The following is a 24,339-nucleotide window of genomic DNA, read 5'->3' as shown; positions in this document are numbered from 1 at the left end:
ACAGTATGTCAGAACTGATTGTGCCGTTTCAATAGCTCTATAGCAGCAAGCAACAGTCCAGAAGCCAAGCATAGGCAATGAAATGATCTGGTTCCAAAACTGAATACCCAAATTAACTAGAAAAGGCTAGTTATCACAATAGTGTGTGTAATAGATGAGGATAATTCAAAAGACAAGCTTCTAATTAGAAAGATGCAAAAAATATTCTCTGAGTCACTAGACAATTCTTGACTAATCTCAGTGAACCAAGGTAACTATTAAAGGTTAATTTCTATTGATTGTAGACATTTTTTTGGTTAGATCGTTAAAATGCAAATCCCTGGGGTAGAAACCATACATATTATTTTAATATATATTTAACCAATCTCATGATTTTGATAGTCTTTAACTTGTCAGCATACTGAATACTGATGACTGATGTATGAATACTCATCGACTAAATGTAAGTTTATGCAGTGTGCATGGAGTGGCTTGCTTTCTCTACTAGTTCAGCATCAATTAGATGAGAAATGCAGATGGTATATGCTGATAAATTTTGGGAGGTTTTTCTATTACCTGTCGTACAAAGTACATGAAATCTGTCTTGGATTAAGAGACAGGACCTCAAAGATTGTTAATGATTGATTGGTCTAAGGACTGTGGCATATTTTCAAACTACAAGTTTCATTTTTAGAGTGCTCTAGTTGTTGTTAGAGACATCTATGAATTTCAGTATTTCCAATTTCCTACTTTTAATATTGAGAGTATTTTCTACTTTTAATATTGAGAGTATTTTCTACTTTTAATATTGGCAACTCTCATAATCCCTTGAGTCCATTTCATGGAGTGTGTACTTTATAGATGAAAGGAAAATTTAACTGCCAATATTCAGTCCTCTGAAGTGACCAGCAGGTTGAGGTATATCATGTTAAGTACACACAAGTATATTGTAAAAAAGTGGGATGTATAGTATGGAAGATATACTTATCTTTCTCTTAAAATCACAACTGACAGTGCTAAAGTAGTTAACAAATTTCTCTCTTCTGTTAAACATGTTGGCTTATTTTTTCACATTTTCTTTCTAAAATTCCCATTATCTGCCATAAGGTTTTGGGAATTCATAAACCCAATGTACTCATATTTTAGGGATATATAGGTTTTAAAACATTTATAGTTTAAAGTTAAGGTAAACGTCATTAGACTATATCCATAGAATAGGAATTGATGACAGAACAAGTAGCCAGAACAATCTCTCTCTCTCTATTTCAAGTTTACTTATTTATTTTGGAAGAGAGAGAAAAGACAGTAAGCTGGAGAGGGGCAGAGATAGAGGGAGAGAGACAATCCCAAGCAGGCTCTGTGCCCTTAGGGCAGAGCCTGACGCAGTGCTTGATCCCACGAATTGCCAGATCATGACCTGGGCAGAAATCAAGGGTCAGAAGCTCAGCCAACTGAGCCACCCAGGCGTCCCAGTTGTCATAACAACCAGGAGTTGGATAGGCTCTGCAGGTGATTAACTAGCATGGAGAAACATGTGGAAAGGTTAGAGAAAGGTTAGAGAAATTTTAAAGATCGTTGGCTTTCTTGCTTCCACACTGGAATCTTTCTGGAATCTATTTTAAGTGGTAAAGAAAGCTCCAAATCCTCCCTAGAGTTGAACTTCAATTCTACTGTTTGGGAAATAAAGAAGTACAGCATATATATATGCTGAGTAAGGTACAGGTTTCCTAAAAATTCTTATAGTATGGAACCATAAATTTCCATGGTTGAAATACATAATAATAAGAAAAATTACAATAAACTGCATGTACAAAAGTTACAAACTTTTTAATGTGGCCATTTCCAAATACTTGAAATATCCATATTAGAACTCCAACTTGTATGTGGGTCATTAGTGTATATGGACACGTTTTAATTTCCTCACTATTAATAGTTTTCTGGTTGGTTTAATTTGAAATATTCAGGTTTGACACAGGGTTTATTGCGGCAACTACTACCTTGAGATGCTAATTGCAGTGTGTTTTCCGGTTTAAAACACTCTATAAGTGTTCGTTAGAGCGGACATATTCCTTTAAACCTTTTGAATTGAGCCCTCCAAATATTGTCATTGTTGCTATATGAGTCACGACTGTACTTTCTTAGTATAGTAAGGCAACGATAAATACGTATTCCCAAGCAAATACAGAGATTTCTACCGTACCAGTGCCCCTGCTGAAAAATCGTCCTGTGGCTAGTATTTTTACATTCCAAGTTTCAGGTATAAAAGAGACATGTTTTAATATTCTCAAATATGAAAATAGTGATGTCTGTGAATTCTGGAGTGGGGGAATAGGTGCATTACATTTCTTTTTGCGTCTGGCAGAATTCACTGAATTTAAGCAATGATGGAGAGCTTTTGAAATAGGATGTGTAAAGTACAGAAAAATGTATTCAAGTATTTCAGAGACATATTGAGACAATGTGGTTTATCAAAACTTCCAACCACACAGCTTTTCCTCAGGGAACACAAACAACGTTGTGTTCTAATCTATCTTTAGTGCAAGAATATATTTCCATGATTTTGATTCATATACACCAAATAAAGAAGACTGTGTTCAACTTTCGGGTGCACAGTCTGCAGAATAAGAGTAAAAATTTCTTTCAGGTGTGACATTTGCCTTTAATGCCAAATATGGTTTTTGTGTGTTTGTTTTTTCCAATAATGTTTTAAATTACTTATAAAGGAGGGCAGTTTGGTCCTTCACTTAGCAAAAATCACTGAGCATACATTATTTTTTTCACAAGTTATTTTTAAAAACTAAAATTGGATACACCAAAGTTCAATAACTTTAAATGGCAGTTCTTGCTTTTAGTTTGAGATTGACTCAAATTCAGAAAATAATACCATTGGATTCAAAGACTGGCTTATTTTTTCCTCTTAAAGCTGAGTTAATTGTTTCTTAATGTTTAAACTTTTCTCTGTCAACCTTTTGGCACATTGAGTTTCTATTCAGCAAATCTGACCAAAAATTAAACATATCTAAAGAGCATTCTAGAGCTTTTTAAAAATACAACAATAATGATAAAAATAATGCAGAAAAATAGCAAAAATTCAAAAGAATCAGAACCTGGTTCAATTTAACCAAGAACTCTATCATATATTTGTACTTAATTACACTGCATGAAATTGGTTAATGCCCCATTGTAACTGAAATAATTCCATGGGTTGCTGATAAATTTTAAGTAAAAATTGTATTTAAAATTATTCACATCTAGTGAATGGCATATATATTGAAATCATTAGTTCAGAAATATAAAAACAACCAATCCTCACTTTATAGAAATGACTTATTTATATAATTTAGAATTAAAATCTTCCCTCCTTACATTTGGAGCTAAGAGTTTGAACCTATATAACTTTGATCGGAAAACTGTTCTTATTTAAAAAATCTTTCATAAATCCATTTTTGTTTTAACTAAATTCATTTTTATCAAAATGTAAATACTATAATCCCATTGAACTTTAAAGTCTCATTCTAAGCTAAAATATAAAAATCTTAATGAACTTTGTTCAATTATATCAAAACATTAAACATAATTACATACAGACAATTAAGCAGCTATTAAAAAACTAACAAAACAAGGGTGCTGGCTTGCGGTTTTCAGTGTTTGGCAATAATTCTAAATACACACCTATAACACTTATTTAAAAATGATAATGTTATTTTCAGTATTTCCATCTTCATTCATAGAGATATAGCTACGAAAAGCAGATTTTGTATATAATATGATCTGTTACGCCATTTGTTTGAGATTTCCAAAGAGGGAAATATTGTATTTGAAACAATTAGATTTAGTATATAAATAACAAAACTTTTTAATTTTAAATTTATGATTTGAATATTTTTGGTATTACATAAGTTGGGCCGGTAGTATCTGTATGTGCAATCCTCTGAGGGCGTGAGTTTTCTACAGAATTAACTGATTATTTTCTGTTTTGTAACTATAGCATAAGAACATGTTTTAAAGCCTCAAGCTACTGATGTTTAAAGTCTTCAACATTTTCCCTTTTTCCATTTATAAAGTTAATTGTGCAAAATTTACTTTTGTAAGATTTAATGTCATTGAGCTGAAAAGCAAGAAATTCCAAAGAAGTTTTCACGTGTACTATTATGTGACATTATATAACAACACAAACACATTGGCAATAATATGTCCACTTACAGGATATACTGTGAAAGGACAGATAATCTTAAAGTAATATGAAATAGAATCCTCATAGTATATATTTTTGTATCCATTAAAAGCCTCTTAATATGCCTGTGACTTTGCAGAGCAAATCATAATAATACCTTCCCATATGCCACTTTAATTTGATGGTCCTTATTTGTATACCACACACACACACACACATACACACACCCATGGCAAAGAAACTTTCCTTTGAATTGATCGTTCGCAGTTGCATGCTCCCGGAGGCTTAATCTTGTTGCTGATGAATATCCTCATGCCTAAGAATTTTATAGATAACCCAGTAGAAAATGTTAAAAATCAAAAAGGCTAATGGGAAACAAGCTCGAGAGATGGTGTCAATCTTCTTGGCTCTGTCGATAAAGACCTTCCTCATTTCATCAGGGCTTTTCGGCATTACCTGGACAGGATGGTTTGGGCCCTTTGGGGTCACACCATCTTTTGCTTGCAGACATGGCCCCATTCCATAGGCTGTGAAGCTGAATCGACTTTCCCTTACCTCATCATCCTGTCAGAAGAAAAACATAAGAAAACACTTGAGTCATGGAATAGAGCCTGTGTAACAGGCATTTCGGATTCGTAATGTAAACTTTATCACGATAAAGGTTACAAGCATATAAAGATTGAGTTGCTTTGTTTCCCATTCAAGTTTTACTGATTTATCCTGCTGCATCATATAAATGTGTCTATTAAGAAATACGAAACTCTCAAATAATATGCTTTATTGGAAAAACTAAACATTCTGGTATTATCTACGTATTGCTACAATATATAAATAAGTTGAGCAAGCAAAGGAATCTATTGGGATCTTACATATGTTCATATACTATGTTTTTGGGGTTTTTTTACATAATGTGGATAAATAATATGATGTCAAGGGGGAAATATCAAGATCATTGACTGGATTTTTCTTTTTCATAGAGGTAAACTTTAATGTTTCTTTCCTATAATTTTTATATGACTTCATTGGAAAATACACTCTAGCTCAAGAACGCTGTTTGGGTTTTGTTATCCTCACCTAACGTGGCTTCTATGTTTTACACTAAACCATCTAGAAGACTCTAAGATAGTCATATATTCTAGTTTATATGCGATTATTTTTCAGGTACATGGACTGAGTTGAAATTATGAATGAAATTTGGCTGAAGTTTATTTCATGTTCTGGAAAGATATTGTTACCTTTCTCTTAAATGTTGCAAATTAAAGAATTCTCCATGTACATACGTGAAAAGAAAACCAAAATTTGAACCAAAATTTACTTAATAAAAATATGATAAATGAAATGTGTTCATGATAGGAAAACATGGCATTTAGAGTTTATAATGAAATTCATTAATGAATAATTTAATTTAATTCATTTATTTATAATGTAACAATAGACAACTGCCAATTAATTAGGGGTTTTTTTTGCTACTAAAACTGAAAATTTAAAAGATGACATTTTCTAAAGTTGTTTTAAAGTTGTCAAAGCTCTCCTTTTATGAAAGTAATTTTTAATGGTAATATAGGAGACAAAAGTAATTGGCTCAAACTCTTGAAAAATTATTTTGGGTCTGTTTAAGCAGAGGTTCAATAAAATGTATATTACAAAATATGAAACTGAAAAATGGAAATTAAAATGGATTCTGAACATGAGAAGATGATCAAAGTTCATGTAATAATGTTTGAAATAGTTTTTTGGGAATAGTGGAGTAAGGCAATTTCACATGAAAAATAAAAACAAATAATTCTTGGGCAACAGCTGAACTGTAAGATGCATAAGCAATTGAATTGTGAGGAAACAAATCTGAAGTAAAAGCCAATGATCCTAATTATACTTAACTACTGTCGTAATCTTATAAAAATTGGAAACTGAATTTTCAGCACTCTTTAAAAAAGATGTTCGGGGCGCCTGGGTGGCGCAGTCGGTTAAGCGTCCGACCTCAGCCAGGTCACGATCTCGCGGTCCGTGAGTTCGAGCCCCGCGTCGGGCTCTGGGCTGATGGCTCAGAGCCTGGAGCCTGGAGCCTGTTTCCGATTCTGTGTCTCCCTCTCTCTCTGCCCCTCCCCCATTCATGCTCTGTCTCTCTCTGTCCCAAAAATAAATAAACGTTGAAAAAAAATTTTTTAAAAAAGATGTTCATTTATACTGGCTTTTTTTTTCAGTTTCCATGGAAATTTTAAGGCTAAATTATTATTTGCCTTGAATTTTTTATGTCCCAGAAAAAAGTGGATATACAAGAAATTAAGCTGTTCCTACGTAAGTGCTAAAACAGTTTCCTTATAATTTAGGAAATCATGCTGCTGTTTGCATTTCAGAAAAAAAGTGTAGATCATTGGAGAATTTGTACAACTTTTGGGTGCAAATCAGCTGAATGCTGAAGGATATATAAAATAGCCTTTTAACCTATATCAACCCATGTGTCCAAAAAAAGCCATCTCAAAATAGGACAAAAGATAATTTCTCAATGAGCATTTACAATGAGGTGTTGACATATTAGTTGAACCAATTAAGAGATGGGTTACAAAAATGCTAGAATTTTAGGATTCTACTGTATTTAGTAAAGTAGAATCCATTTATTTTTTCCCCCTAGCTTTACTAAGAAACAACTGGCATACATTACTGTACAAGTTTAAGGTATACAGCATGACCGTTTGATTTACATATACGATAAAATGATTATCACAGTAGTTTTAGTATCCATCACCTCACACAGATAGAAAAAAAAGAAAAGAAACAAAAATTCTCCCTGGGATGAAAATTCTTAGGATCTACTATCTGAACAACTTTCCTGTAGATCATGCAGCAGCATTAGCTATAGTCATCATGTTGTACATTACTTTCCTAGTGCTTATTTATCTTACAAACGGAAGTTTGTGTCTTTAACCACCTACCTCCATTGACTACCTTTCTAACCATCAATTCGGAAGAACTTAACTATGTTCAAACTCTTAGAGACTCCACCCCCCCCGCCCCCCCGCTCCAGTTCTCCATCTCAAAACAGAGACAATCTTTTCAAGATTTAAGATATTCAGTGAACAACCACATTATGTTCCATGGCATCTTGCCACTAACTGTGAGTAGAGGGTTAATCTCAGGGCCTGGGCTGATGAATGACTTCTGATCCTTTCAGCATCATTTCCTTGAAAACAATAGAGCTCACTAAATGGGGAAGGTGGAGTTTGCTTCATTTACTGCACAGGGCACCGCTGTGTGATGGCCTGAAGGCCCTTGGGCTACGTGACCAGAACGTAGACAAGTCTGGTAAGAAATAAGGGCTGTGGCTTCTTTGTGTCAATGTGATAACATATGCTCTGACGTTTGTCCGTGGCAGCGCGTCTACATGCGCCTGTGGATGAGGCCCAAAGCAGCTGTGCTCATGAGTAACTGCCCTGCCTCCTGGGGAGATGAGAAAATGCTACCTCTGATGTGCCGGCTGCCTCACATGCTCTTGTAGGACCGAGTGAAGCCCAGTGTGTCTGGAGGGTCTGATTGACAAATTTAACCCCGCATTTCAACGGTGGTGACAGAAGCTGACCTGGCTTTCAGATCCTTTCAGACCCAATATGGCCCAAAGTTCAGGGAGGGAATTTGATAAGAATGTTGATACTGATCCCCCCTGGGGTTGAGATAGCCAAAGTCCCACGGAAAATAACTGGGAATAAATCTTACTATAGCAATGTGGAAGACAGAGAATGATCCCTTATTGAATTGGTAGATGGGTGATTAACGAGATAAAACCGAAGGAGACCAGGTGATAAAACCGAGGGGAAAATGGCTCAAAATACAATTTTCTTGTCTCCTATTTAGTTGATTATCTGTGAAACTGAAACCACTTGGTAGAAAGAGAAATTAGGGCAAGTAAAGCAAGCGGCTTCATGGCCTGTGTCAAGTCCACTTGGGAGTTGGAAGAACATTGCATTTAATCCCTGATGTTACTTCTTTGCAACCTTAGGCCAACAACACTGGAAACTAGTGAGTATTGTGTAGTCCTGTCCAATAGAAATATACTGGGAGCCACACATGAACACCGTGTGTATAATTTTCAATTTAAATTTTACACTATCTACCATTTTAATGAGTTGAAAGAAACCAAATGAAATTAAGTTCAGTATTACATTTTCTTTAACTTAGTATGTCCTAATATGATTTAAATATTTACTCAAAGTAAAAAGGAGATCTTCTATATTCTTTATTTCATGCTAAGTCCTTGAAATCAGCATATATTTTTAATACACCTCTGTTCAGACTCTATATTTATTTTTTTAAATGTTTTTCAAGGTTTATTTATTTTTGAGAGACAGAGAGAGAGACAGAGTTCAAGCAAGGGAGGGGCAGAGAGAGAGGGAGACCCAGAATCCGAAGCAGGCTCCAACTGACTGAGCCACCCAGGGGCCCCTCAGACTCTATTTCTAGTGCTCAATAGCCACATGTGGCTTGTGGCTACCATTTTGTATGAAGCAATTATAACATAAAGAAGCAGGATCTCTTTACTGTGAAGTACCAGCTGATATCTGTGGTCTATGCTTTCTAGGATTGACATAGGGATATATATATATATATATATATATATATATATATATATATATACACACACATATATATATATATATATACACCACAGCATGAAAAACAATGTTAGCTGTGAACGCTGACTTCTAATGTGCTGCAGCTACTGGCCAGCATGTAACCAATGACCCTTTTGAAGCAGGTAAAGTCTGGGGTGGTATGAATCTATGCTGAGGACCAGCTTCCTGGTTCTCCCACTGCTGTGACATTGAACAGCAGAAGTAGTTACGTTAAGGGAAGTAGCAAACCTAGCCTGGCCATGTGATAAATAAAAATGAGCCTAGCCAAACCACATTCTCTGACTTAAACTCTGGCAGACACTATGATTAGGGGAGTCCTCCAGGCGTGGGTTCCCCATGTACTTCTCCTTCTGGAAAGGCAGGAAGCTACACATGATTCATGGGTACATTTGCTTTCATAGGTGCCATGCTGGGTTTTGCCGATGGGCAAAAATTCTGGGCTATTCACAAGAAAGATCATGGCCAGAGGTAAATCTATTAGCTCTCTTTAGGTGGCTTTTAAGACACAGAATGAAAATTGACAGGAGTCCTATGAAAGATTTCCTGGCACATTTTTGCCAGCTGGGAGGAAGGAAATCTGTTCCAGTTCCGGCAGCTGCTTCCTTTAAGGAACCCTGTTAAATATGCTGCTTTCATCTCAGAAGTTAAATCAATGATGCCGGTGGGGAAAGGAAACAAAAGGCACTGATATGGGCTGCTGAATTTACTCCATCCATGAAGGCAGTTGAAACAAAGAAGACTGGTTTGAAGGCTGGGCTCTCCTTGCCCAGCTCGGAGTGGAATATCCAGCAGATGGTATCACCTTTGGCTAAATGCATAAGTGGAAACGACATGACACATGCATGAAGGATCTTGCCATTTCTGGTTTGAACTTAATCTCGGGCAGTTGTTTCCTAGCCCAGTTACAACTGGATGTACTAAATGGGAAGCCATTAGAATTGCTTAAACCTTCCTTTGTGGTGACTATTAAACAGTACAAGATTCCAGGAAGGTACGGGGCACTTGGATGGCTCAGTGTGTTAAGTGTCTCATTTCAGCTCAGGTCATGATCTCACAGTTCCGTGAGTTCAAGCCCTGCATTGGGTCTCTGCTCTCAGTGCAGAGCCTGCTGTGAATCCTCTGTCTCTCTCTCCTCCTCCCCGGCTCACACACTCTCTCTCTCTCTAAAATAAATAAACATTAAAAAAAAAAAAGATTCCAGGAAAGTAAATGAGACTCTTAGTTCTGATTAAAGAAATAGTGGAAGCAGGGGTGCTAAGTCCTTCATTAATTTTCTCTAGAATAGCTCTATCTGGTCTATGATAAAGCTACATATATCCTACAGTCTGACTGCTGACTACTTGGGGTCACTAAAGAAGTCCCTCAACAGCCTCTACCATGATAAATAGTAAAAACTGAAGAGCTTCAGAAGGACAAAGGAGGATGGTATGCCTTTTTTAAAATATTTCATTTTTAAGTAATATCTACACCCAGCATGGGGCTTGAACTCACAACCCCAAGATCAAGAGTCACATACTCCACTGTCAGCCAGGCTCCCCGAGGCACTGGTATACTTAACAGACTGGACTAGGGTTTTCCTGTTAGGTTTATATAAAGAAAAAAGCCTGACACTGTGTATCTTCATGTGGTGTAGACCCAGTTAAGGAAACGTGAAATCTCCAGCTTATTATCACAAACCGGTTTGAAGAGTTTGGTCTAGGTCACTGTCAGAAGGAAGTTGGTTAATGATAAATGGTAGTTTCTCTCTCTGAGGAGAAAGTCAAGGGAGGGTTTCGTAACTAGTGGCCCATGTGACTAGGTAAAGGTAACTAATTAACCTGGTTAAAATTCAGGGCCCAGCCCCATCAGACCAATTTCCAGAAATAATTGGAGGAAACCATTAGGAATGATTTACAAACAATAAAGGACAAACCATTATCTCTTCTGCATCCCTGTATGAGAAAAACAGCTTGTAACACTATTTGTAATTTGGCAGATACATTTTGATTCCTGTTGACCATTTTGTATAAAGTGACTGGAAGACAGAAGTGGAACATGGGCGAACGAACTGTGACAGGTCTGAGGCAGGCAACAAATAGCCCAAGTTCCCTCTCTGACGCCTTAAAATCCATCAGCTCTAGAGGCATCTGCTATGAAAACACACGCAGACTGGAATTTCTGAAGAAGACTCAACAGTGGTACTGTGAGACGGCTGCCAGAATTCTAGACTGGAAATCTCTCTGATCTATTTGAATGGCAACCACTGATACTCTCTTGTGCTCTGGTAGAAGCAGTTTCCAAACTGAAGGAACCCAAAGGGATCAGACTTTATTTAGGCTTAAAAAACATATCATCCTATGATGGGCAAGGTCAGAAAGGTATTTCAGTCTAAGTTCCCTGATAAAATGAAAACGGTATCTTTAGGAACAAGCGAAGGAGAACTACTCAGGCGAAGTACATCATGTCCGTGAAAAGGTAGCTTATTTGACAATGGACCAGAGATGGAATCTCCAGCTGGAGCTATCCAGAGTGTTATGAATCTCATGATTCTCTTCCCACTGAGACAAAGCTGGTCACCTCGTTCACCAATAGAAATTTTTACATAGAAGGTCAGGAGCTAAACCACACCTTCAGTCTAATAAATAATTGTAGTTGAAAGCGAGGTAAGTCCACAAAATGAACTGGCTTGAGAACCGGTGTATGTGGCAGTATCCGAAGTATTGCTCTCAGAGCAATATCTGGATATTCAAAGCTCTTGACTCTAGCCAGTGGCGTTGCCTTACGGTCAGGAAAGTGGCCCAGGTTAAACGAACAATTAACAACATCCCACGGTGGGAGATGAAATTCCTTATAAAAATTCCAGGGTATAATTAAATTAAGTCAAGTAATGTTTTCCTGGTTGTTAGCTCAGAAGGAGAATAGAGTGCCAAAACAGATGTCTTGGACCGGCCATGGATGTAGCCATGATGGTGTCCAGGCCATGCAACAATGGACAGAACTGTGATATATTCCTCTGTTGTGTCATTGATGTGGTGGCAGCTTGACCTGAATATTAATGAAGGAAAATATTGCTTGAAAATTGCCTTTGAATTAAATCTCCTGAGGATAAGTGCTAACACATTGCTGGCAGATGGAATGCTAAGGTCTTTGACTATGGCTCCTGGAGGATTCCGTGGATTTTAGCAGAAATAGACAGAGTCCATCTTGGGCTTTTTTTATACCATAACAGAAGCCACAGATGAAAATACTATTAATGGCTTGGAACAAAGCATTTTTATATCAGTTTGGGCTCCTGGAATAGATCTCATTGAACAAAAGAACACATTTAAACATGACCAGTGAACAAAATGGCCCAAGAGTGCAACAGAGTGAGGACATTTAAATAGAGACTGGAATGAGGAATTAAAACACTTATTACTAAAGACAGGACAGCAAGGACATAAAGAGCTGGCCAGTTCACAGGATGAGTGTGTAGATCACTTGAGTATGAGTGACAGCAACAAAGAATGCCTTTAACAAGGTTTCTAGTTTCTGGTGGTTGAAGTGTGGGGGGTTGGGAGCAATGCTGTGACACTATTTTGTTATTCCCACTTACAGACATTTCTTTTGCATTATAATGGTTCTGATATAGCATATCAGATATATATTATATACCTGATATAATGGTTCTGGGCCCATGATTACATTTTCTAGCTGATGGGATCATTGCTGCTTCTGATCTATTATTAGATCATATTTATATTAGATGATATTAATAGATAGATCATATCTATTTCTTTAAACTAGGAAGACATCCATGCTCCCGGTGAGTGAGGGGACAAAACATGTTGTGTGCTTGAGTCCCGTGAGGACTTCCAATTAGACGAAGATACTTTATCTGCTGTTTCTCCTGACTTTTATCCTTCTAAAAGTTAAATAAATGACATGAGACTAAAGCTTATTTCTGTCTTGTAACCATGACTGCGTTCTCAAACCTGTAATCAGGCTATAGTGCTGTAATGAACAAAGCTACTTGACCTCTAGATGTCGGTTTTCATAGAAAAATGACACATTTGAACAATTTAAATTTAATCGTCTTTATGTAGCATTGATTCCTCATAAAATTTGGCAACAACCTGTCAAATCACCAGCATTCTATGTGCATGCAATAATGACAGCCTGGGGGAGGGCAATGTTTCTCACACTGCGGTCCACAAAACACCTGCCTTGGAATCACTGGGACGGGTTGCAGAGATCCAGTTTTCTGAATGGCAATTGTGGAGATTTGTACTCATCAGCCTTTAGGTTGTCCCAGAAATCTGCATTCCCAACAAGTTTTCTAGGTGATCATAATGCACAGCAAATTCTACAAGCGTTTCCAAGAGGCATTAATGTATCTATCCAAGCAGGCTTGAATTTAGTGAAGAAACATCTTTTGAATTCCACTCAAATTTACATTTTTAAGTGGCAGTTTATGAACACATACTCTGGGATGACTTTTGTGTTAGTATTTAACTACTATTTCATTTTTAAATAATTTTCTGTTTTACCTAAGGCTGCTTCTAGGTAATGTTATGTGTAAGGTTATTTATATGATCTGTATCTTTATCCATTTTTAAATCTACCATGGGCCAAAGCATATCCTGGGCAATGGACTTTGCATAATTATGTGTCACAGCATGATAGAGTGCATTACTGTTTTCAAAAGCATCTGGAATATGGTTTCACTAACATCATACTTCCGATTAATTGTGGTGCTGGAGAAACAGAAACACTGAACTTCAATGAAAACATTTCCCTCATGAAAATGTCTTGTTCAAATACTTATTTCCTAGTAATGGTAACAAAAACAAGGTGTTGAGGAGAACTTACATTCTAAAAAACATGAAAATAAATTGGGCATTTGCATTATAAAAATATGTGTGTGCTATATAGGAAGTCATTTCCAAATATATCCTTTTAATCTCAAAAATATTAGATGGTCCAAATTTACAATCTGACTCAAGATTGACATTTGAAATGCAAATGTGCAGTGAAATTCTTTATTCCAATTAGTACTCAAATATTTGTTTGAAATAATTCAGTTTTCTGGAGATATCTTCAGCTTGAGTTTCTAATAGACTGAAGGTCAAACATGTGAAGTATTTAGACCAACATCTAAAACTTTTGACTCAAACACTATATGTTAGCCAATATTTAATGTTGATAAAAGTAAGGCACTTTCCAACCCAAGATATAGGTAATAATAAAAATTAAATAGAATGAATTAAAATGAGCAAAAAATGAGCAAAAGAACATGGCTGATTTAAAAAGTAAAATTGAAGACATACCTTAATTTACTCACAAGTAAAATCACTTACTATGCTTTAAGCAAGTTAGAAGGGGAGGCAATGAAGAACGTAAAAACCCATTTAGTTACTGTGCAATTCTTTATACAGGAGACCTGTTTTCACTAAGTTTGAAAGTGAGAAAAATGTTTCAGTAATTAAACATCAAGATCACATTGTGAAATATGCTACATGCTTTTTCATTTTATTAGAGAGTGATGCCAAAGAGTGACTCATAGAACATGCATAGTATAACTAGAAATATTGAAAATAGAAAATCCAAGTCTAGGGGCACTTGGGTGGCTCAGTGGGTTCAGCACCCGACTCTTGGTTTCAGCTCAGGTCATGATCTCATGGTTTGTGAGTTTGGGCCCCATGTCAGGCTCTGTGCTGACAGCTGCTTGGGATTCTATGTCTCCCTCTCTCTCTCCCAAAATAAATAAATAAACTATTTAAAAAAATCCAAGGGCAGAGACAGTCATTCAGTTGAATTACTTCATCTCCATCATATAACAAATACATATTAACATACAAGTAATATAAGAATTTATTTCCTATCCCCTTCTTAGTCCTTAAAAATGGCCAAAATCTTATTTTTGGGTGTGGAAGTGGTGAAAGCATGAAGTTTGCTAGTGAGTGATAATAAAACATGAAGACTCTATGACAGCATGAATGATGATTTATTATGTGAACTGCTGTGGGGTACAACAGCATTAACTACATTATTTTCATCCTAATGTTTCTCCCCTGGTAGGTGCCTTTGGGTGTTCTGTATACAATCAAGATGTCAAGTAATTATGCCAAAGGTCTTTCTGTTTCAACAATTTTCTGTAACTTCTAATTGCCAAATAGGAGAGTAACAAAGGAAGGAAAAGTGAATTGGTGTTCATTTCCATTTACAGGGTTTCAAAGTGTGTGGATTTTGAAAAAAAAATTTACTAATAAACGTAACAGTGGCTTATTTTTGTTGGGAAGATCTCCATCACTTAGAAAATTCTGAGGTAAGATGAAATATAGGAATGAATTAAAAATTCTTTTTCCAAAATACATATCAGTTTAATACATCTATATACATTTCCGTATTATTTTAAAATGGAAAGCTTCAAAGAATACAATTATAGATGAGATTAAAAATACATTATGGTTGCAAGTCAATTGTCAATATAAAATTATTTAAAATCCAGTTTTCATGAGAACTTTGCATTTATTATTGATGACATGCATTAGTTATGAATTAGCCAAGTTTATGTTTATATATTGAAATTAGATTCAGAAATGGTTTGGAAATTATTTACATGGTAAAATGTAGGCTTAAAAAGATAAAATAAAACAAAGATGGAATACATACAGTTTAGGAGATTGATGAGAAATCAAGGAAATAATTCTTTTAAATACTCATGTATCTATTTCTAGCACGATATGCCAGATTCTTTCAGTGCCAACTCGAATTAAAGGGAGACATAAGATAATATGTTATGATAGACAACATATGTAAAAAGCTGTAAATGTGTTTTAGTTAACTTTGAGATGGAAGTCACTATAATGCATGTGAAATTAGATTAAGTAGAGGTTACATTATTTTATTGAATGCTATTTTCCTAAATAGATATTTCAGAGAGGATATAGCTCCAAGATTTAGCTGTGTTTAACACAGACCCTAAATATTTGTTTGCAGGAAATCGCTAAATTCTAACAATTTTTGGTTTACTTGAGAGGATGAAATTTTGAACCCCTCCCATATCAGAGTCATTCAAATATAATTTAGTTTGAAATGATTGGGAAACTACTCTTCCTTGGGCATGTATCAAAGAAATTTGTAGGAAATCTTTTCCTACTTAAAAATTATCTTATACTCCAGAGTATAGCATAAACTGAGCTAAATGGAAACTTTATTATATAATTTAATATATATGGGTACCACGTTGCTTTCAACTGTCTATGGAGCCTCATCCCTTTAAAATACTGTATGTATATACACATACATATATGTGTATGGATATATATACATATAAATATATTTATGGATATATATACATATATATATTTATGGATATGTATATGTGTGTGTGTGTGTGTGCGTGTGTGTGTGTCCTAAAACTATAGAGCCGAAAAACTGTACAGGGCAGAAAAAACAACTATTTGTTATTCTTAGAAGTTACCTTGAGTTATTTTTGAGGTAAGACAGCATATAAATACATAAGTCAATAAAATAATGACAAGCTTTTGTACAGATAGTCAAAATGCAGTCAATGATATCTTTCTTTTTCAAATTTTTGTTTAAATTCTACTTAGTTAATATAGTGTAATACTGCTTGCAGGAATAGAATTTAGTGATTTGTCACATGCATATAACACCCAGTGGTCATCATAAGAAGTATCCTTCTAGATACCCATCACCCATTTAACCCATCCCCCAAGATAACCATTGTGCTTAGCAAAATATAAACTTGGCCGTTATTTCTCAAATCCAGAACTAATGGCTCATTTTTCTTTCATTTGAGTATATAAATAGCAATGGACACACAATAACAAGCAGGAAGACAGAGGTACTGGAATACTGTGTGAATATGTTTTCTCTCAGTAAAGCATTGCATCATTACATTGTGATGCAGAAGAAGCTTTGTCAAATGCATTAAAGCAACCCCACATCATCCATTTCTCTCCACAAATAACATGTATTGAGAAACATTTTGGGCACACCTTTATAACCCTGCAGGACTAAAGTAATGATATCACATGTGGGAAGAGCAACTTCTAACCAAAACACTTTCATATCATGCATACACCCACACATATACAGCACTGGGGGTAAGCGTCTACGACATGGTGCAGTGGGTACTCGGCACACAGCAGGCTATGACAGTGTGGGGTGGGGAAATTTGGATACAAGAGCAAACTTGTATTCTTTCACAATAGACCAAAGATTCACTCGCTCATACCTTAATGGAAAAAAAGTAAAATATAAGAGATTCCACACAATGCTAAGCCAATTCTGAACCAAGTTAAAAGTTTTCTAGGAATAATATTTACATTAGTATAAGGCCCCCTGTTGTGACAAACTTTTTATACTGAGGCTATTTTATTTACTTTGCCTATTCTGCCAATTCAGAGCGCTTGAAAAAAGCTATGTAAACCAGTACTCACGAAAATATAGGGTATTGGATCAACATTTAGACTCATTTAGATTACTTTGATTTAAAGATTTGGATTGCTCAGACTGTTTCTAAGCAAGTTACAGGTTTTAAAAATGATAAATTCAAAGACTTGTTAGTTTGAGAAAAATAGTTTTCAGAAAGTCAAAATAATCATCCCCAAATTTGCACAAGGATTGGAATATTATAAAAAAAGTGGAATTCATATAATTTCCCATGAATGTATTTGCATTACCATTTTGTTTCTTTTTAAAAATAAGTATTTATAATGGTTGCTGAGGTAAACCTAATTTTTTATCAGAGTTCTTTTTGCATTGTTTTGTAAAGCAATATTTAATTAAATATATAGGAATTAAATTAAATATTTAATTAAATATATAGGAACTAAAGTTCCTATAGGCATTAACTGCTTAATTACTAGGGGGTTAAGTATATTGTCTCCCAAAGAGGCTACTATTTGTGTTATGCAAATACAATGCAATTACATTTTTTATTAAAATTTATATTTAAGATAATTAAGTAAAAGTAATTGAATCAAGTGAATTTTTTTTTTTTCAGGGATGAAAAAATAAAGGAGATGTGGCTAGCTATGCTGGGAACAAATCTGCAATTTTAGTAGAAAAATTAGTTGAACAATTATATATTATAAGAAAATTTAGTAAGTGCTTGGAAATAATACTGGCCCTAGATACCTGCTATGACATTGAGAATCCTTCAATTAGATGAATGTAACATATTTCCTATCTGTTCATCTAACACTGTATGTATTCTTAACCAAGATGTGAGCCAGAATCATCTGGGGAGGTATTTTTAAATGCACTTTATTCCAGAAATTTTAGTTTAGTAGACTGGACTGTTTGTGATTCCCCAGCCCAAATTCTTGGCTTGGACGTGTTTCAATTCAACCACTGAATGCTATATCATAGGTGGCCAAGTCAAGCAAATAATATGCTCTCGTATAGATTAACTTTCTAACTGTTTAGCTATTATACTTGGACATGTGACCTTGTGATCTCTTTTTCACCAAAGAGTTCAAAGGATGCTGCTATCAAAACCAAACTCTTTCATTTATTAGAAAGAATCTCAACATTAAGAATGGATTCTAAAGATACATGGATTGGACAAAGCATTTTACTTTTGCCTTATTTTTAGGTCTCTATTTTCTGACAAGAAAGGCTACAGTTAGAACTTCTTTGTGCAAATAAATTTTCCCTTAATTTTTGAACTAATTTTGCTAAAGCAAATGATTATTTCCTTCATGGAGACTATTAGAAGATTGTATGTGTTATTTCTGTTTAACATATACTTAAAAATCATTTTGATCCATCAACTGTCTCAGTTGATAAGATGAAGGATGTTTAAATATCTTTTCACTGAGTTAGGGAAGACAAATGGAATTTGACGAGAATATCCTTAGCTGAAGGGGGATGGTGGTTGTTTGGATTTAAATATGCAAGGGGCTATGTTTCCCCACCAAACACTGCCTGGGTGCAGAATATGCTGTCTGCTTTTTACTGATAACCACATTCCTCTACTTAGAGTTAAGAAAGTGAATTTACCGTGTCTGAGAAACGGTAAAACTTCTCCAATGCAAAAGCTTCTGTCTGTGGGAAGGTAAAGTGGACCAAGAGGGATTGAGAAACCAGAGAATCAAGTCATATATGAGTAAATATAATTGCACAATTGGTTTTAATTGCATATATCATTTTCACATACACATTAATCGATTTCACATATGCAAGGTATGCAACCCCCAAAGTATGAAATGAACTTAAAAAAAAAGCTATTTTTTTTTCCTGCACTAAATCTCAGTTACATTATTTGCTCCCTGTATATTTCAACTGGTCGTTAGAAAATAATAAGGTATTACTATTTGTGCATTTCCGTATTTTCCTAGAGAGCCTCTCACTAGAAAATTTAATCTTGTCGTCTTTCTGTGAACTAAAGAATAATGGGCTTCAGTATGTATCCTGATATTCTCATAGGTAGTAAAATTAAAGAGCTGCTTTGGTAGGATAATCCTTTTTGAGGAGGGACCAGAGTTGAGCATCTAGACTTACAATACAGTCTATCATGTTACTCATTGGACACTATGGCTGTTGGATGTGTGGTAGGTGTGGAAAATGCCCGAGCTCTTAGCCCTCATTTGGACACCATGTACCTAATACTTCTCAGCACCTGGCCGATACATTTAAAATTGTATAGAAATGAGGAGGGAGGTAGAGAAATGGACAATAAAAGCAAAAAAGCAAACCAAAATGAGAAGAGGAAATAAGCATTACTTTGTATTAATATTAGAAGGAAAAAATGGTCTTTATCAGTCATTTAAAAGGAAAGAAAAAACAGAAGCTGAACCCTTATGATAGAGAATTTTTTTTGTTCTGTGATAGTGTTTCAGCCAGTGCCAAGTGTCATGAGAGAAAGGAGAGCAAGTAGACAGTAGGAAGGGAGAAAGAAGGAGAGGAAAGAGGCAGTAAAAGAATGAGAAAGATACAAGGAAACCAGAAGATGGGGGTGTGATGGGGAGAAGAGGTTAAGAAAAGTTAATCTCTCCATCAAAATGTGTTTCAATATATAAATAATGTGCTTTTATTTTCATAACAACTTGATCAAATATAAGCCCAAGCACTGTGTTAGTCCAATGTGTTGCTCAGAGAATCACAATCCTGATGTTCCTTCCATGCTATTGTGAATTGGGTATTTTTTATGATTTGGGGGAGTCAAATAGATAGGACTGAATACACTATCATGTTAGAATATGTTTACTGCTCAGTACTGAGAGATCATGCGCTTGGGGTTTACAAAATTTAAGGAATATATAAATTGCAGCAAATAATTCAGAAACTATAAGGAATCCTTAAAAAAATTAAATCCTTTCAACATCCTTAAAAGTGCATACTATATGAACCAAACTACTCTGTTGAAGATTTGAGCATGTTTTGACTTAAATATTCCAATATATGGGATTCTAGACACAGTTTCTCCTGTGCATACAACTTTGACATTTCTCTATTGCATGTGAGTCCATTTGCTTTTAAATGTCAGTTGGCACTTTCATATTAAAAGAAGTAAACTCACAGATATGCTGGTCAATAGAAATTTTCCCTTACAGAAAAGTAAAGGGGGTTGATTGGACGTATGTGCACCTATAAACAGAGATGACATTACAAGTATTAATAGAGGGGAACGACCCCATTCTGCACATCTACATTCAATTATGAGATTATTTCTACAACTTCTTGTGGTCTTCTAATGATGTTCTAAATACAATTTCTTCTGGGTTTCATTTAACAGGTGTAGCCAGGCAAAAATAGCACCTTCTTGTGTTTCCCATAGAGCTTCAGAATAAACAACTTAACAACATGAAAGTATGCATAAACTTTTCCACATACTTTTACATGAGTATCATAGCATTAATAAATAGATATTGGTTTATGGAAACAATTAAAGGAATTAGTTTGATGAAAAGGAACAACTTTAATAGTTATATTTGATGACATGTTAAGTCAGACCATCAGTAAGATCCTCACACTGCAAGTAAGAAATGATATATTTTGTTAATTGAAGCAAAAAATGGTGTTGTTCCAGGAAGTACATTAGAAAGAAGTTGATAAATTCTCATGTCACCAGATATGTTGTGTAAAGTAGACCTAGGTGTCACCATTTTCTCCCTGAAGCTATTTTTGACAATTTCAGTTTCGATTGGACAAAACCAAAGGAATATTCATATGATTGGGTCCTCAGATTCCATTTCCTCTCTGTGCCACTGTATTAAATGTAACAAATTTACTGTCCAGTGAAAATTGGTATCCCAGTGAACCCAACGCATTTAATCACCTACCTTATTCTTTCTCTTTCGTCGAAATCTCAGAAGTTCTTTGTGTTGTCTAGATACAAAATTTACAGCTGCATATTCCAGAAGTGCTGAAAACACAAAAAGGAGGCATACTGCCATCCAAATGTCAATAGCTTTGACATATGAAACCTGGCCAAGAGAGAAAGAGAGAGTGAGCAAATTGACTTGTACTGTTGTTTCCACTGAGTACAAAACTGAACATCTGATTCTACATTGTACCATTTATATCATCTTGAAAAAGAAAGGAATAAGATCAATACTTCTTGAGCTTAATAAACACTTTTTAGAAATTAATTGTGCAAGTTTATATATTAATCATACATCAAAACTTATGTATGTTTTACTAAATAAAGTTTGTTGTCAACTGAGGCACAAGACCAGATGTATGATTAAGACAAAATAAGTTGGAAATGTAATTTTACCTTCAGTGAAATCTGGAACAACGCTTGAAGAAAGCATAAAGTAACATCGAAATATATGTTTCGATATATATATATCGATAATGCCATTTACCTGTTAGTTCCATGTTTTCTTCATTACTTTTTTTAATTTGAAATAATTTTAACATTAGCAAACGTGTTGCAGGAACAGTAAAAAACATAAAAATAAAAAACAAACAAAAAACCTCCCAAGTTCTCCAGTTGTTAATATTTGACCAAATGTCAAATATATTTCTCTCTCTCTATCTTTATCATTTATGGCCTTTCCTTGAACTACTTGAGAGTAATTTGCAAACACGATGCCTTATTACCCTAAAATACTTGTGTGTATTTTCTAAAAGAAAAAGACAATCTCCTCCTATATAACTCTAGTACACCCCCCAAAATCAGATTGACGTTAGTAAAATACAACCATCCAACCCCAAAACCCATTCTCATTTCAGCAATCGTCCAAATAATGCCCTTTTTACCAGAAAAACATTTGTCCTTCCAGTCCAGGATTTAATCTAGAATTATATGCTGTCCCTTGGCGTCAGATCTCTTTGGGCTTCAATGTGGAACATTATGGTCAGCCTTTTCTTGCCTTCTGTGACCTTGATATTTTGGATAAGTGCAGACCAGATTTTTTTTTTAGTGTCTCCCACTTTTGGCTTATTTGATGTTTCTTTACTTTATACTCAGGTTATGGGATTTTAATAGGAACAGTGATGCCCTGTTCTTCAAGTGTATCATATCAGAAAGCACTCAATGTTGATCAGTTGGTTAAGGTGCTATCTACTAGGTCTCTCTATTATAAAGTTACCAGTTTCTCTTGAGTAAATAAATATCTTCTTACTCATTAAGTTTCATCCATTAGACCTTGATGATTTTTGTCTGAATCAATTATCACAATGATGATTCCCACATATGGATTTCTGAATTCCATCATTCCATCTACATTCATTAGTTAGCACTCTACAGTAAGAGAAGTTTGTCTTCCACATTACTTATATCAGTATAGACAAGTAATGATTTTGTTCAATGGGTTACCATGCATTAACATCACTATTTTGATGCTCACATTACACAGATTGGGTCAGTAGGAGCCCCTAGAAGTTCGGCCATGCATCCTTTTGGCAAGTCTCCATCATGATTTGGGTACTTTCTCACTTTCTGGCATAAGGCATTCCAGACTCATCTGTAATTTCTTGTTCCAGTATTTGACTGAGGGCTTTCTCTAAGAATCCTTTTTTTTTTAACTGAAGAATGACTTTTAGAAACCAAGGATCTGGGCACTGGGTGTGCTCATTGTTTCCTGGGTATAACTACTTATAGGCCCTCTTAGTAGGCAGAGTTAGGAATGATATACATACATATATAACTAATATATATGATAAATGGTATATATACATATATATGATACATATATTATATATAATTATGTATAATAATATATATAAATTATGTATAATATAATATATATTATATAGAGAAATATAATATATTATAATGTATTATATAATAATTATTATTATATATACAACATATATATAACTTACCTGTCTATCATCTATCTCTGTATCTATCATTTATCTATCTATATTGAAAACATGAATTCACACTGGCATCTCTAATTCCAACTCAATATGACAGGGTTCACTCTAGCTTTCACTCTTTTCACTGATGTAACACTTTCTTGGACAGTGACAAGCTTGTCTGATTATCTTTAACATATATTTGAAGAGTCTCCCTGTATGTAACTAATATCTTAATTCCGCTGGGCCCCTCCAGCCTCAGCCCCATTAATCCCAGATGCCTTACTGACTCGGGCCTCACACTCAAAGTCCCCACTGGCTGCCTTGGTCCTGACCATGTCCTTGACCCCTGGACTCTGGTCCTGCCCACCCCAGCCAGCATCGTTGACCCTGACTACCCCCTTAGCTCCACAGGATCTTCCTATCTTCTGCCACCTCAAAGGTAAGAAAGAGAATATAAAGAAAGGAAAAAGAAAATAACAGAACAGAGAAATTTAAAAATTATTACTATTTTGGGGCTGCCTGGGTGGCTCAGTCCGTTAAGCATCGAACTTCAGCTCAGGTCATGATCTCCATGTCTGTGGGTTTGAGCCTCACGTTGGGCTCTGTGCCTACAGCTCAGAGCCTGAAGCCTGCTTCAGATTCTAAGTCTCCGTCCCTCTCCATCCCTCCCCCACTCACACTCTCTGTCTCAAAAATAAACAAACATTTAAAATTATAAAAAAAGTATTACTATTTTTGATAGGAAAAAAACACACAAAAAGAAGCGAAGCGAAACAAAGGAACATAAAAAGGAGGAAGTATGTCCCTATTTCCTAGAAACAGATTCATACAGACCAAAGACCTTTGGAGGGAACAAGTCAGTAACCTTTAAGAAACTGCTTTAATTTTTCTCTCAGCTTAATGGTGTGGTGATTTGATGATGCAATTGAACAAATGTTGCGGTATGTCAGTTGCTTAAGGATGAAAATTTTCTGTAAGTTTTAGTATCTTTTCTTATTGAATATGTATGTGCCTGTATTACACACAGTGTTGTATCATGAAACCAATATCAATAAAATCATCACCTTTTGTGCCATGAGCATGAGATAATTCATTTTGTTAGATAACTTAGTCATGCCAATTAGATGTGGGAAAAAATATTCTCTCATTTGCCAGGAATGAGATTAAGAATGAAAGATATTTATGCGAAGCTTTTTTTTTTTTATATTCTTCCTGGGAAATGGATAATTACCTAGAACTTTGCTTCCCCACTGATAGAAACAAATGTCCCTTCCCTAAGAAGATGTGGATCCAGGACAGCAGAAATATAGA

The 24,339-nt window shown here is 35.2% G+C and overlaps 1 protein-coding gene across 2 annotated transcripts in view; it reads right to left on the bottom strand.

Moving 5' to 3' along the window:
* Window positions 1–2,808: 2,808 nt before the first annotated feature.
* GLRA3 (glycine receptor alpha 3) overlaps window positions 2,809–24,339 on the bottom strand; it is a 195,646-nt gene continuing 174,115 nt past the window's right edge. Inside the window, exons 8-10 of one of the 2 annotated variants that reach the window (XM_015073143.3) lie at window positions 21,057–21,200; window positions 18,775–18,819; window positions 2,809–4,717 (exon numbers count right to left, since the gene is read on the bottom strand). In XM_015073143.3, the coding sequence (XP_014928629.1) occupies window positions 4,439–4,717; window positions 18,775–18,819; window positions 21,057–21,200 (468 nt within the window). In that variant the 3' untranslated portion in view covers window positions 2,809–4,438. The remainder of the gene's footprint in view (window positions 4,718–18,774; window positions 18,820–21,056; window positions 21,201–24,339) is intronic. The other variant, XM_015073144.3, reaches the window with a different exon arrangement.

Source organism: Acinonyx jubatus, chromosome B1 (assembly GCF_027475565.1).
Source record: "Acinonyx jubatus isolate Ajub_Pintada_27869175 chromosome B1, VMU_Ajub_asm_v1.0, whole genome shotgun sequence".
NCBI lineage: Eukaryota > Metazoa > Chordata > Mammalia > Carnivora > Felidae > Acinonyx > Acinonyx jubatus.
The sequence above is the reverse complement of the archived record's forward strand: the minus strand, read 5'-3'. Positions and strand labels throughout refer to the sequence as shown.